Source organism: Lissotriton helveticus, chromosome 3_1, assembly GCF_964261635.1.
Source record: "Lissotriton helveticus chromosome 3_1, aLisHel1.1, whole genome shotgun sequence".
Taxonomy (NCBI): Eukaryota; Metazoa; Chordata; class Amphibia; order Caudata; family Salamandridae; genus Lissotriton; species Lissotriton helveticus.
The window spans coordinates 1968540708-1968557218 of record NC_136061.1 but is presented as its reverse complement, the minus strand read 5'-3'; the positions used below and the strand labels follow the sequence as shown (position 1 = coordinate 1968557218).

The following is a 16511-nucleotide window of genomic DNA, read 5'->3' as shown; positions in this document are numbered from 1 at the left end:
GTGATCAAGGGACTGGGGTTTTCATTGGGTTTTTAAGGTTCGTACAACTTTAAGTGACTTTTTGTGGGTCTGCTGTGAGGTTTAGGAAAAGCTGGATGTCTGTGTCACAGAGGATTGCAAGCTTCAAGAACCTTTTGGGGCATTTAACTTAATGGTTACTTGAAGGGGGCCAGACTTCGGAACCTTATGGGGCTTCTTGCTATGGTCTTGGATGCACTGGTGGAGTAGTAGTATATCTCAACTTTTCCAGATTACTTTGTAATGTTATCTTCCTCTGCTCTGTTATTTTCAATTATTTTTTTCCTGTAGAATGCTTAAGACTTTCTTTTAATATTTTCAAATTGTCGAAAATATCAATGTTGATATAAGAATGTAAAGGTAAAAATATATTCATTCTGGTCTCATCTTGCGGTCTGCAATTCTGGATTGTAACACATAGATGCTCTAAGCCGTCTTGTTGGGAAGACGTATTGAAACATGCTGAAAGCTTGCCTAGGAATGGACTCCTCCCATTGCTTACCATTGGCTTTGTGTTTTTTTTTTTTTACATTTGCTTCCGTTTTATGCGCTTACCTTATATTTTTTTAGCCTGCTCAGCATGTCTTTGACCCTCCCATAGAGCATAGCCTGTTTTCTGCCTCTTTGATTGACTCCTTCTGTTGTTCAGTGCTCACTTTTCAGGTACTCTTTTTTTTTTTTTTTTTTTTTTAAAACCTTTATTGTACAGAAGGCGCGCACAGATACGGGCCTACAACCCACCGGGCCGGCCACCACAATAAAGAAACATACGAGGCAATACAGGAGAGACAACAGGATTTCTAAATAGCTCATATGAAAGGCAAAGGCAACAAGTCTTTGAGTCGCCATCACGGACAGGATAAAAGTAGGTTAATTTTATAATAGAAAAAAGGGTGTCACAGGATAATGTCAATCTGTAAAGTCCAGAGGGCCGTGGTGGGCCGTGAGCAAGCCGAAGTCTCGAATACAGGAAAAGACCAACAGAACAACACATTTTGGCAAAGGCAGAACGTGAGTCCCACATCAAGAACAATCACAATCGCTGCTCAACACCCACCCACCACTATCAGGGCACATAATAATAAAACAGCGAAAAATACGTTTACAAAACTAAAAGCCCTCCGTTACAACAACCCAAGGGAGGAAAAGAAAATGGGGTGGGGAAAAGGAAAAAAGGGGAGGAAGAGGACATCAAAAAAAGGGGAGGGGGAAAGTGAGGGCGCAGCGTCAGTGCACGCCCCCCACGGCTAACAAAGCACCCAATACTAATTCGGTACATGGAACTAGTGGCAACAGGAGAAATGAATGCGTAGTAAACCGTGACAGCAGACATACCAAAAGGGCCATGCCAGCACAAACACCCCGGGGGGCTACGTGCCGACACCGCGCCACGAAATTAGGGGATACATAAGAGCCATAGAACCAAAAAAAGGAACAGGGAAAGATACAATAAACAGACCCCCCCCACCACCCCGCACAGCCCACCCTGCACCACTGCAGAAGGCTATGGCCTACCCCCCAGCAGCGTGCCTGTCGCCCTAATTAGAACCCGAAATATAGAGAAATATAAGAAAGAAAGAATCACTTAGATTAAAAAAAGGGGGGGGAAGGGGAAACAGGGAAAAAACAGCGGGAGAGGAGCCACATAATCAAAACCCCTTCAGCTCCCACCCCCCCGCCCGAAAATACTCAGAGCCCACGGGAAGATAATAAACACACGGATAAGCTCCAGGAACGTAAAGACGTATCAAACATAATCATACAATTATGAACGGATCACCCAACCATACCACAAAATAACAGTCCACAGAGGCAAGATCAGCTCAACCCTGTCCTCGTTTTTCGCAAGCTGTAATCGTCCAGCGCACCAGGAACCAGATCACATAAAACAGGAGGTGAATAACAGGGAGTCGAATCAAAAATACACTCAAGTTGTAGTGATCGTGACCCGGATGATCCAGAAAGTACAGTAACCACTTCAGGCAAAGCAGGCAAAGTTCCGATGAGAATACGGAGAAAGCCGGTCCAGCGGCATCGTCACAGGATCTTCGTACGGCCATGTGAGGCAAAAGAGGAAAAGGAGACCCATCGAGGTCGGTCCAGACGGGATCCAGCCGGAGAACCTCCGGAGCAGAAGGAGGCACAGGACAAAGAAGGGCAGCGGACCCCCGCACATCCACACCATCAGCAGCCTCCAGGTCCACGACCCCAAGGAAAGTTCCAGCAGCACACAACAGAGATGAAGCCGCACAAACCGAGGGGGGTCCGGCAGGCCCAGCAAAGGGACCCCCCTCCAGGATAGCGGTCGGTGCGGTCATGGGTGCCCCCCAGGAGCGCAGGGCGGCGAGGATGTCGCGGAGCGTAGGCTCACCTTTACAGTATTCAGCAAACGTGCCGCGCGGCGGACTCGCATCGCCGGTCCCCGCAAGGCCGAGAATCATGGGGCCGGCCGCCATCTTAGAAGCCCGGCGGGGCCGCTGCAAACACCGACCCCCGCCCGGATATCAGCGGGGCAAAACAGGACACCGGCAACCACCAGCGGAAGTGCCACCAGGGCAGGAAGGGGAGCCACCAGAAGAAGGCGATGCGCCGGCACCCCACACGCCGCCGGCACCATTCTCCGAGTCCGGGCGGAGGAACTCAAAATGGCCGGGCCGGAGAACAAAGGGGAGACGAGCCAGATGTACGGTTAACCCCGTCCATGGAAGTCAGCTCCCCAACACCAGGCCGCAGGATCGCCGGACCAGGCCCGGGAGGCCGCAATCGGTCTATTAGCACATCGGCCCTTCCGACCGACTCCACACCACCACCAAGGGCCGGCCACCGCGCCTCGTCCAGCCCGGGCGCCGCTAAAGAGTGCCAGGCCCGGCCGCTCCGGAGGCCCCGAAGCAGACAGGGGCGTAACTCAGGATCCGTGACACCCAGGAATCACCGGAGCAAACGGTAAGTGCCTGTGAGTTATCGTCGTTCCACTGCACATCGTGGAATACTTCCCGGGGCAGGATAAAGTACAGGATATTTGTTGCAGACAGGAGAGTGATCGGAGCCGAGCTAAACGCGGCCATCTCGGACGCGAGCTTGGCTCCTCCTCCTTTTCAGGTACTCTTTTGTTCTTTTTTGTAAAGCACTTCTAGAGAGCATGTTTTCAGCTGTCTTCCTGGTCCCCCCCCCCCCACCAGGCGCTCTGTGTCCTCTTCCCCCACCGAGTCTCCATGGTAATTTCTCTCCTGCACAGTGGTCCTCATTGTCCTCTCTCTTGTGTGCTGCTCTTCCCCACCATCCAGCGCCTCAAGTTTACCTCTCTCACCAGTGCTCTTCTTTCTCCACCTGTCCTCCATGTTGCTTGTCCCCTGTCCCCATCCCACTTGTATTTTTTTGTGTTTTTTTTAAAGCACGTTTGGGCATTTTTTAAATTATTATTAAATAAATGCCTTTGGCACTTCTTTTTATGTACCAAAACATTCCGGATTGATATATTTAGAGAAAATGCAATATTTTGGTAGGGGCGTACATCTTTCTACTAAATGATGCAACAGCTGCATCATAACTCTATTTTTAAAGTTTTTATTTACCAGTTCACCTCCAATTAGTAAATAAAAGGAAAAAAAATGCTTGCCTCATTTTTTTAGGCATGCATGTTGGTGCATAACCTACAAAATGACGCTGCTGTGGCTAAATATTGGCAAAACCAATAAAGTGCATATGCAAAACCTATTGGGTTATTCCATGCTTGTTCTTCCTTCCTAACTGATGTGATTTGTGTGTGGTTCCAGTTTGAGATCACTCTTGTAACAATATCCATTATAAACTAAGATCTTGCTGTTGAAATATAGATCTCTTTTGTTGTTAATAGTCCTGAATTTAACAAATGAAGAATGGGGTTTGATTACTCTGGTACCAGTTCATGTAGCTATGTGGGCAAGTTGCTCCAGTTCACTTGATTGATCTAGTATATGGAGTCTTTCTCCTGGAGGAGGTTATTTAGCCATGATGTCCGGCAACCCAATCTGCTTCCATCCATGCGTACCATGCGCCAGGACCCCTAGTCGTTTTTCCTCTCAGACGTATACAAAGAAAGTGCTACTGCAAGTCCGCTCCTCAGGTAGGCATGCATTCTGTAATCATTTTATTTTTTGTGCGGGTGCAACGATTTTTCACTGTAGTAAGTGAAATTTTGACTGTCGGTTGCAGCAAATATTGCTTGCCGACAAGCTTCGGTCGCGTTCTGATTCCCAGTCAATTATATTGCAATGCACTCTGATCCAATATTGTTCACTTAATAAGCATAATACGTTTTAGAAAAATGTTAGAATTACATACTCCTCCCCTAGTACTTGTAACGGAAACCTGGGCTGATGAGACTTCAGACACGGTTCTTGCTACAGCTTTGCCAGCTGGATATGCTATCTTTAAATTAGACCGGGCTGGTAAATGCAGTGAAGGCCAAGTGGTAGTATATCGCGACTCTTTGGAGATAACCTGTTAACCTTCCAGCTTAGCCGACAGTGAGGCTCTTTCTTTCAAATGTAAATTGACCAACAACTCCATGTATTATGGTCTTTTGATTCATTAGACCCGGGCCCAAAAACATATGTTTTTAGATGCTTTAAGCAATTTTATAGAGTTAAGTGCACAATAGCCTAACTACACTTTATTAGGCGATTTTAATTTACACCTGGAAGACCCCAACAATAAAGATTCAGCACTTTTAATTGATAATTTGAGTTGTTTTAACTTAAATCAGTTGGTGAACACCGGTACCCACATAGCAGGACACACTTTAGATGGTGTTTTTTTGTAGGAACTCTGATCTCGGGCTGGAAGCTGTATTACCCATAACCTGGTCAGATCGCAAGGCAATCTGCTTTAGCCTTACCATTCCATCTCATAAATCTATAGCTAACATAATAGGGCTGGGCCAAAAAGACTCGGGCCTGGAACAGAATTAGTAAGATGGACTTGTCAGCCAGTCTAGAAGATGTACAGCTTCTGCTTACAGAGGACCCCAGTGCAGCTGCAGAAAACTTTGCAGAGTGGATAAATGAGGCAGTTCCTAAGTTGGCACCTCTAAAATATGCACAGCACTGAGTATTTCGCCCTAACTTAGGGCCTGGAAGAAAATAAATGCCATAGGCAAGAGAAAGTCTATAGAGCAAATTATTGTGAAGTGGAAAGATGTAGCTATATTCAGGGGTATAAAAAACGTATTATTGTGGAGAAAACAAATCATTACACGGCAAAAATCAATTTGACCAATAATTCCTTGAGAGAGCTTTTAAAAACCGTTTAGGGCCCTCTCTAGCCCTAATCTTCCCAATGCCATCCTTCCCAGCCAGACGTTTGTGTTAAGCTGGCGTAATTCTTCAAAAATAAAGTGGAGGCAGTATTTGTTGAATTTGATTCTACCCGATCTTTTATAGATCCAAGTCCAGAGCTTGTTTGCTCAAGCCTTAATGATAGTGAGCTCCACAATTTTCCACCTTTGACTATTGGCCAGGTGCTCGAGTTAACCGGTCACACTAAATTAGGAGCCTCATCAGACCCCCTGTGCGCCCAAAATATTACATGACATAGTTGATAAGATAGCCACGGTTCTTACCACTTTCTTAAACGTCATTATTCATATAGGTTTCTTCCCCACAGATTAGGGAAAAAAAGCCTCAGTTTCTTCCTTTGCTGAAAATACCCTCACATAACTACTAAGGAAAAGAAAAATGATCGACCCATTTCACGTCTGCCATTTCCGGCGAAGGTGTTTGAGAAGCATCCTAACAGTACTCTCTCAGAGTACCTAGAGAATGAGTTTTTGGATGAGGCACAGGTTGGCTTTAGGTCAAACTATAGAACAGTCATCTGTGTTCGTAGTTTCCCATGAGATTAGACATATCATGGACAATGGAGTGACCACTGCGTGGTCCTTTTCGACCGTAACACAGCCTTCGACACCATGGGCCATGTGGTCCTGCTATAGCATCGAGCAGATATTGTGATTGCTGTATCAGCCCTTTTTTTTTCTCTTCATTTTTAATAAATAGCTGGCTGTGACCCTTGGAGAATATAACTCTAAATACTTTTCTCTGCCTTGTGGTGTCCCCCAAGAGACATCACTAAGCCCAACACTTTTAATATTTATATGGCCCTTTTTTGCTAAGTTAATGGGTTAATTTGGATTTGCCACAGTGTCTAATGCTGAAGACACTTAAATTGTTGTCGATATCTAGCAATGTTGATGGGGTGGCACACCGTTTCAGAAGATCTATGTGTACATTTGTCAGCTCGATGAGCGGCAATTGTCTCAAGTTGAATTCAGAAAAAACTGAGGTCCTTGTTTTTGGAAAGGGGGAATCAATCTTGTTGGTTCTTGTTTTTGGAAAGGGGGAATCAATCTTGATGGCCTCAGACTTTAGGCCTTCCCCCTTTGCCAGTGTCCAAAGTTATGAACATGGGGGTCATTTTTTATTCTGATCAGTCTTTCACGGATCAGATTAACAAATTGACCTTGACTTGTTTCTCCTTGTTGAGAACTTTAAGGAAGGTTCTGCCCTTTATTCCTTTCGATTTGCAGAAATTGTTTGTCATTGCATTAGTATTATCCAGATTGGATTACTGTAATCCCCTTTATTTGGGCATAAATAAGGCTCTCAAAATAAGCTTCAATCCTGCAGAATGCAGCCGGTCATCGTCTTGAGAAACTACCAAGGTTCAAATCTGTCTCTGGTGCTTTACCCGAGCTTCACTGGCTTAAAAAAAATGTGTGGCCTTTAAGGGTCTCTGTTTGGCTCATAAAGCACCTCTTGACTTCGCATCAGATTACCCAAAAAAGAAATTCATGAGATATGCTCCTAGCAGACTGTTGTGATCAGCTGTTTCCAAATCCGTTACAGTTCCATAAATTAAGAAAGCTTCTTGGGGTGGCAGAAGCTTTGTTCACCCCCCTGTCAACTTTGGAACCCACTCCCATCCACCTTAAATGTCAGTCCAATATGACAAATGTTCGGGCACAACTGAAATCCTGGCTGTTCTCTCTTTCTCTGTAGTCTTCTTCTCCCTCAGTTCAGGTCAAGAAATTGGTAGATGCTAGCGCCAAGGGCATTTATGCGCTCTATACATTTTAAATCAAATATTGAAACTTGAATAAGCTAGTAAATTTGAAATCTCTGAAATTCCTTAAGGAGGTTTGAGAGGAGATGTGTATCCTAGGGTGAGGGAAGGCCTATTGAAAGTTCTGTAGCAACTGTGTAAAATTCTTTGGTGGAGATTGAGGCCTGTCTTTTTAATTTTCGTTATTGCAAGTCATTGTTTCCTCATTAGGAAATAACTTCTGAATTCGCTATTTTTTGTGAAGCTTTATTCCTTCCTAGTGAACTGTTTGTTTCTTTATAGGGTTGGTTTGACCCAATTTTTGGTGTACGCGTGATTTTTGATGGGCAAGTTTGCTATAATTGTGTATTTTGTATACATTTTGTCGGAGCTGTTTGGGAGACTTGTGATTGAATGATGTTTTTGAACCAACACTTTTGTGTCTAGAACTGATCATTGGAATGGTCTGATGCACTTACAGCAATTCTTTGAATTTGTGGTCAGCCTGTGGAAAAATATGGATTTGATATTTAGATTTTGCAGTTTCATATCCAGTTGAGGGTGTTAAAGTTGGCATGCCTTGGAAGTTTTAACAAATTTCTTGCTCGAAAATTTCCATTTAATTGTTTGTATGCTCCGAGTCTGATGTTGAGCTTATCCATTAGACCGTTACTGACCCTTAAGTGTCTGCATCACATCTAAAATGTATTAATTTGAAAGACATTTTGAGTTTTCCAAAGAATTTTCCTTTTACAGTGTGTGCCTCAAAAGTTGTGGAAAGAGATAAAATAGGTAAGGGGATCATCATTGTGGAGTTATGAGAACAAGAAAAAAGAAACCTCGGTTAGATGGGATTTTAGAGGAATGTGTAAAATAGCATTGGGCTAGATAATCGTTGTTAAGTCTATTGCATTAGCCAACAGTCTTTTCAACTTCATTGGGGCATATATTCATGAGTAGGTGGATGTATGTTCCGAAATTTGCTGTTCGAGGCATATGGGCTGCAGATGGTACATTTATGAATAGATCGCCATCTGGTGTTGGGCTCGGATGATTGCACTTGTTTTTCTCCTGGAGAAGTCTTTTGTAGTCACGAGGCTGGTGACTCCTCCCTTGGGTGATAGTGCGCATGGGCATCGGCTCCATCCTCAGATTGGTTTTTTCCGCCATCGGGTTCGGATGAGGATCGAAGCGCTCCGGATCGACTTCGAGAAAGAAGTTATATTTCGGCGCGTATTCCCTTTCCAATTCGACGGTATTGTTTATCGAGCGCGAGTTCATTTCCATTCCGACGCGCTTCGAGGTCAACAACAAAAAAAATCCAACTCTACGTCGACGAGACCGGGAGACCTATCTCGACATAGTCTAGCCCGGAGTCCATGGAAAGGACTCCATTCAAAAAATGTCCAACGTGTGGTGCTAAATTCCCACACAAGGACCTACACGAGGTGTGCTATCTCTGTTTATCACCTGACCACGAATCCAGGGACTGTGAAGCCTGTGCGGCTTTCTCCTCCAAGTCGACGATTAGAAACCGTCGAGCCCGAAGACACCAGATGTCGAGGATGGAGTCAGATGCAATCCCAGAACTGTTCGAGGTCCAACACCCTGAGGAAGAAGAAGATGAGGACGGGTCGGGGTCGGACGCGGACGAGTCTGAAGTCGAAGAAGTCGACGTTCATCAAACCCTGAGTGACGACGTCCCTTTGCCAAAAAACCGCCCCCGATTGTTGTCGACCCCGCTTTCGAGCCCGGTCAGACAACCGAAAAGAGTTTCCGACGCCCCGCCTTCGGGCTCGGCAACGAAACCGAAACCAAAACACTCGGCCTCCCACTATGTCGGAGCCGAGAAACGGTCGACATTGGCACCGAAGCTCCATACCAAAGAGAGCTCGCAGTCGAAACATTCCACGTCGACACGAAACATGCTTCGACGCCGAAGACTACCTCAACAGCGAAAAAATCGGACTCGAGCAAACTCTCGGTGCCGAAAACACATAACACCGAGATACAGAAGCAAAAGCACCTTTCGGACCCGAAGACTTCGGTACCGACACAGGAGCAACAAACAGATCCAAAACAAAAAACTTTGTTCATTGATCCACAGACTGGCAAGGTAGTGACAAAACTACCTAAAAAGAGGAAGACTCAACCGTCGGAGGACAAAGCTCCTCCTCCTAAGAAGAGAACAATGGGGACAAATACAACTCCTCCCCTTTCTCCACAGCCTATGGTATGGACACACCCTCTTCTCCTCTTCCTCATACTCTGCCAGCTATTCCTACACCTTCTACACCACGCCCATCTACACCTCAAACAGATGTAGAAAGTGACACAGGGGATGGGGACCTTCCTAGGGATGAAAAAAATACTATCCCAGAAGACACAGACCCATGGGAGGATTATGACGCAGTGTCAGATAATGATAATGACCCTGACCTGTATCCCTCAAAACCCTCTCCCCCTGATGATAATTCGGGTTTTGCACAATTAATTAATAGGGCAGCAAAATACCACAAGGTAGATTTACATACAGAACCTCAGATAGAAGATTTCCTTTTAGAAACACTACCTGCTGCACACAAATCCTCAGGGACCCTACCGATGCTTAAGGGTCTTTCTCACTCATACATCAGACATATTCAGAGACCCGGTGAGGGCTAGGGTGTTAAACCCAAGAATTGATAAAAAGTATAAGGCAGCCCCAAAAGACCCAGTATTTATTATTAAGGGGCAAATACCTCTGGACTCGTTAGTAGTCTCAAACGCTCGTAAGAGGGCAAACTCACTAACAGCAGGAGAAGCTCCTCCTCCTGACAAGGAGTCCAAGTTAATAGATGCCTCCGGCAAAAGAGTTGCATCCCAAGCAGCAAACAGCTGGCCCATAGCAAATACTCAAGCGCTACTTGCGCGTTCTGATAGAGCTCATTACGATGAGTTAGAAAAACTCATTACACATCTCCCTAAGGAACATCAAAAAAGGGCAGATCAGCTGATACAAGAAGGGAAGATAATAAGTAACACTTCCATTAAGTGCGCCTCAGACGCAGCAGACACTGCAGCAAGATCCATAAACACCAGCATTATGTTAAAAAGACATGCATGGCTCAGGGTTCAAACAGGAAGTACAAACTTCTTTATTGAATCAGCCCTTTGATGGTAAAACACTCTTCGGCTCAAGTACAGATGAGGCGTTAGAAAAAATGAAAAAGGACACAGAAACGGCTAAGTCAAGGGGAGCATTGCAACAGCCAGCTCAGAGGGGTTCCTTTCGTAGGTCCACCTATAGAGGCGGATCAAAGAATACAGGCACAAGCCAGCAATCAACCTCTTTTACACCAACATCACCCAGAGGGAATTCTAGAGGCAGTTAACAACAACAAGGGTAGAGGTAGCGGAAATAACAAAAACCGCAACTCTCCTACCCCAAAACAGTGACTTCATACAGCTCCCCTCAGACCATGTAACACCGGTCGGGGGACGCCTATCACAGTTCCTACCTGTCTGGGAAAACATCACATCAGACAGGTGGGTGAGACAAATTATCCAACATGGTTATTGCCTAGAACTCACGGCTACCCCACCAAACATCCCCCCCAGACAGCGTCCAATGAGTCAAGACCATCTGACATTATAAAACAGGAAGTACTATCACTGCTACAAAAGCATGCTATAGAGAAGGTTCCACAACATCAACAGGGAACAGGAGTATACTCTCTATACTTCCTAATCCCCAAAAAGGACGGATCTCTAAGGCTAATACTAGACCTCAGACCTCTCAATGCATACATAAATTGGGAACATTTCCACATGGTCACGCTACAACAAGTACTTCCTTTACTGAAGAAAGGGGACTTTCTTTCTACACTGGATCTAAAAGATGCCTACTTTCATATCCCAATTCACAAAGCCCACAGAAAATACCTCAGGTTTGTAGTAGAAGGACAACATTATCAGTTCAAAGTCCTTCCGTTTGGTGTCACAACAGCACCAAGGGTGTTCACAAAATGCCTAGCAGTGGTTGCAGCACACCTAAGCAGACAGCAAATACATGTCTTTCCTTACTTGGACGACTGGCTAATAAAGGCCACGTCACAAAAGGAATGTCTTCAAAACACACAAAAGACAATTCAACTGCTGCACCAGCTAGGGTTTACGGTGAACTACACAAAATCCCACCTGCAACCAAACAAAGTGCAACAATATCTAGGGGCTACTATAGATACAGAAAAAGCCAGAGTATACCCCCAATCCAGTCAGGATTCAGACAATGCTTACATTGATTCAAAGGTTTCAACCGCAACACTCATTAACAGCTCGAGTGTTCATGCAGTTATTGGGGATGATGTCCTCTTGCATACTGCTGATCCCATATGCCAGACTACAAATGCGTCCGCTTCAAGAATGTCTAGCAACACAGTGGAATCAGGCTCAAGGTCGGATTTCAGATCTGGTGTTGGTAGACGACCGCACGCATCGCTCTCTGAAGTGGTGGAATACAACAAACATTTCCAAAGGGCGGTCGTTCCTAGAACCAATTCCACAAGTGGTGCTAACAGCGGATGCATCGCTCACCGGATGGGGAGCTCATATGGACAGATACACAGTACAAGGAAGATGGAATGTACAGCAAAAACGACTGCACATAAATCACCTATAACTACTAGCAGTGTTCCTAGCATTAAAAGCTTTTCAAATGCATGTTCTCAACAAAGCAGTCCTGATCAGAACAGATAACAAAACAGCAATGTATTATATTCAAAAACAGGGGGGGGACACACTCTCTCCAACTATCCAGACTAGCGCAGGAAATTTGGAGATGGGCCATTCCTCAAAACATCTATCTGTTAGCCGAACACCTTCCAGGAGTTCAAAATCAGATAGCAGACATCTTAAGCAGAGAGTCAGAACAAACACACGAATGGGAACTGCACAACCAAATACTGCAGCCATTCTTCCAAAGATGGGGACAACCGGAGATAGATCTCTTTGCCACTCATCAGAACGCAAAATGCCAAAGCTTCGCATCCAGGTACCCACACCACCTGTCGCATGGCAATGCATTATGGATAAATTGGTCAAACAAATTTGCATACGCTTTTCCCCCTCTCCCACTAATTCCATTAGTGGTTCGAAAACTGCAACACCATTCAATGACCATGATACTAGTAGCACCAACGTGGGCACGGCAGCCGTGGTTCACCACACTCCTACAACTCACAGGTGCCACACCAAAAATTAAGAATCTCACCCATGCACTTTACACAGAACCATGGAGAAATAATGCACCCAGATCCCAAACAACTGAACCTAGCGATCTGGCTCCTGAGGTCTTAGAATTTGGATACTTAAATTTACCTCCAAACTGTATGGAAATTATTAAGCAAGCAAGAGTCCCACCACCAGAGCCTGCTATGCAGCAAAGTGGAAAAAGTTTGCTGTATACTGTAACAGTAACAACATCAACCCTCTGGACGCATCTACACAAAATATTATTTGCTACTTACTACACTTACAGCAATGTAAGCTTGCTTACACCTCCATTAGAGTACATCTTGCAGCTATAGCAGCATACCTGCAAAACAGACAACATCTATCACTGTTAAGGGTACCCGCAATTAAGGCTTTCATGGAATGACTCAAAAGAGTTATTCCACCAAGACTACCACCTTCCCCAGTCTGGAACCTTAACATAGTACTCACCAGACTAATGGGACCACCTTTTGAACCTATGCATAGGTGTCAAATACAATTTCTTACATGGAAAGTGGCCTTCCTTATAGCCATTACCTCCCTTAGGAGAGTAAGTGAGTTACAGGCATTAACAATACAAGAACCATTTCTACAACTACACCAAAATAAAGTGGTTCTTAGAACAAACCCAAAGTTCTTACCTAAAGTAATTTCAGCATTCCACATCATTCAACCAGTGGAACTACCAGTCTTCTTTCCAAAGCCACAGACGGTAGCAGAGAGGGCCCTACATACACTAGATGTCAAAAGGGCAATATTATATTACATTGAAAGAACTCAAACTTTCAGAAAAACTAAACAACTATTTGTAGCGTTTTCCCCAACACATAAAGGCAACCCTATATGTAAAGCAGGCATTGCCAGATGGATTGTAAAATGTATACAAATATGTTACATTAAAGCAAAGAGGGCATTAACTGTTCCCCCTAGAGCTCATTCTACACACAAACTAGGGGCATCTATGGCTTTCTTAGGGAACATTCCCCTAGATGACATATGCAAAGCAGCAACTTGGCCTACACCGCATACCTTCACAGAACACTACTGTGTTGACATGCAGGCAACACAACAAGCAAAAGTGGGCCAGGCTGTATTAAAAGCTTTATTTCAAACTGTTGCAACAGACACTGGTGACCACCGCTAGGGAGGTAACTGCTGTGTAATCTATTCATAAATGTACCATCTGCAGCCCATATGCCTCGAACGGAATATGCTACTTACCAGTATGCATCTGTTCTTGGCATAGAGGGCTGCAGAGTGGTACATGCCCTCCCTGCCTCCCTGGAAACCTGTGTCTGTTCCAACATTATCTTATTTAGATACCCTTACATGGGCATCTCTTTCTTCATTTCATTTCATTTAATCTTTATTTCGGCTCTTTTTGGCCATAAAAGATGCATTATAACACAATACAATATACACAATAAATACACATGCCAATAGGAAGCAGAAGTTATACATTCCAACAATTAGAACATAAAAATCATTCCTGTTAAAAAGGCATAATGAAATAAAAATCGAGTATATTTACAGTTTTCATCTCCAGCGTATCTCATGGCAACCTAGCCTGCATTTAATATACACATGTATACTACCTATAGATCAAGAGCCATGTTTTTCCGTGTATACCCAACATTCAATAGGAATCTGCTTACACAAAACACTATAAGGCGTCTAGTGTCAGTTTAACAATCCTAAATACTTCCTGGTATGATCGAATACCTAGGGCTTTACACAAGGGTTTGATCCATCTTTTCCTAGCTTTATCATAGGCAGTACAAAAAAACAATATGTGAATATCATCTTCTCTTAAATTTAGTTCACAACATGTACAGTTAGTACTTTTTGATTGCCCTAGGATCTTATCCCATTTCGCTAGTACTACTTTGGTTTTTAGTATACCATATCTGAATTTTAAGTACAGGCTTTTTGCTAAGGCTGGTTGTATCTCATTTAAAAATTCCTCAAACAGTGGAATATCCTTAAAATCAAGAAAACTGCGTGTGATGGATCCACAAGGATGATTATTTTGGTAGTTGTGAGATATATAGAACCATCTCTTTCTGTATTCTATCATACTACTCCATCTAACCCTACTATGGCAAAACAATCTAAGGATGGAGCCGATGCCCATGCACACTATCACCCAAGGGAGGAGTCACCAGCCTCGTGACTACAAAAGACTTCTCCAGGAGAAAAACAAGTGCAATCATCCGAGCCCAATACCAGATGGCGATCTATTCATAAATGTACCACTCTGCAGCCCTCTATGCCAAGAACAGATGCATACTGGTAAGTAGCATATTCCTTTCTACATGTTCCGTGTTGACTTAGTCTTTGTAGGCTTGGAGCTTGGCATCGAGTAAAATGCAAAGCTCCTATCCCATACGTATTGCGTTTCTCCTCTGAGACAGCAAGTGGCGTGTGGCTAATGTCACTCCCTTATTAAAAGTATAATTTCTTCCCAGTACTTCAAGATTGCTGTCTCCACGAGATCCATTTTTTTCTGCATCAGAGCCTGCAGTGGTTAGCAGGCGGTGAGAATAGTAGGTTGTAATGTTAATCACGCTGGGTTCAGACTCTGGGTTCTACATTTACTACTGTTACTGTGACCAAGGCTAATAAGGCATGCCAGGATGTGCGCACATGTGAATTTGGAGGCTGCTCTGCTGGAATACATGTTTCAGGGTAAATGTTGAATAGCAAATGTAGCATGTAAGAATGAAAAGTCACTCCTCGTCACTCTTCCTCTGTTTTGCAGCAGATTCCCTTTGTTACGGGCAATTTAGTCCTCTGTGAATTACTATAAATGCATTTCGCCTTTTTCCCCTAGGTGTTTCACCTCCAGCATCAGCAGATGAGATCTTTGAAAATCACATCAAGAGGCTAAGGTCTTTAATCAAAGAACGCACAAAACTTTATGATGCAGAGGAAAGAGCTTTGCGGGTTATGCTTGAAGGGGAGCAGGAAAAAGAGCGCAAGATAGAACGGGAGAAAAAACTGAAAAAAGAAAGGGAGAAACTACTGCAGCAGCAGCATGAAATCAACTGCATTCTTTTTGGGGAACCAGGTAAGTGCAGTTGCTATCCTTGCTCAAATGGTCCCTGGTTCTCATTCATGGATTCTTCCTTATTGATGATGAGCACTGAATGGCACTGATTAGTGGAGCACTTTTGTTTTAACATAAAGACACTTTCTACGTAGAAATACACACTCCTATTTTGGATTGGTTTTTAGTCCATAGGAAAATCATTCTTAAGTTTGCCTCAGTGCAGCCTATTGGGGTTAAGATGTCAAATGACTGTTGAGTTGCACTGATGGAGGGAAGCGAATCCTACCGCCAGTGCCTCCATTGTACCCCGTCAGACCCCTGAACCCCAGGGGAGTGAGGCACCCAGGGGAGTGAGGCACAATTGCCAAATCCCAGTGCGCATTGCTTTTGGCCATGCTGTTTGTTCTATGGTGTATGGACAGTGGGCGCAGGACTTGTCTGGAGGACATGCCCTGCTTGATGGACCCACTGGGTATGGTGTTGGGCCATGTGAAGTCGCTCTGGGGACAGGTAGTCATCTGCCCTGTGCCCATTGTCCATGGCAATGGCCTGTAGCTTTGTTTCCAGTATTTTGTAGCACTCTTTACTGCTATCTGGTACCTATTTTCTTCATAGTCTCTAATTTACCCAGGCTTATTTTGATATATGCAAATACAAGAGATTTGATAGACTTTTTTCATGAATCTCTATCTCCCTAGAGAAGATGACATTGATTTTCTTTGTCTGAATGTCCAAATTTGCCTATCTTCTTTTTTCTTAAAGCTAGTAAAAAAGCTCTATATGCATGCTCGCTCCACAACGACAAAAGTGGTGGGCAGCAGCCCCCCCACCTGTTGCAGCTGGCCCGACTTGGTCCAGGCTATCCCGTTCACCCCCTCCTTGGAGAACTGCTCTGGCTCACGGATCGCTCCTCTCCTTGCCTGGAAGTTGCCATGGTATTTGGCCAGTGGGCAGGCTGCACAGCGAATACCCAGTGACCAAGGGATCGGCACACCCTACATTGAGCCAGGTGCCACACGCTAAGAGAATGCAGGTAGTGTAGTGAGGACACCAGCATCGCCAGAGATGGAGGTAAGCCGTTTAGGGGCTGAGGAGTCGAGGGTGCCCT

General features: G+C 44.5%; 1 protein-coding gene across 1 annotated transcript in view; it reads left to right on the top strand.

Moving 5' to 3' along the window:
• Positions 1-16511, top strand: part of PDCD7 (programmed cell death 7) — a 103912-nt gene that overhangs the window by 33674 nt on the left and 53727 nt on the right. Inside the window, exon 3 of the mRNA XM_078683086.1 lies at positions 15185-15421. Within this exon, the coding sequence (XP_078539212.1) occupies positions 15185-15421 (237 nt within the window). The remainder of the gene's footprint in view (positions 1-15184; positions 15422-16511) is intronic.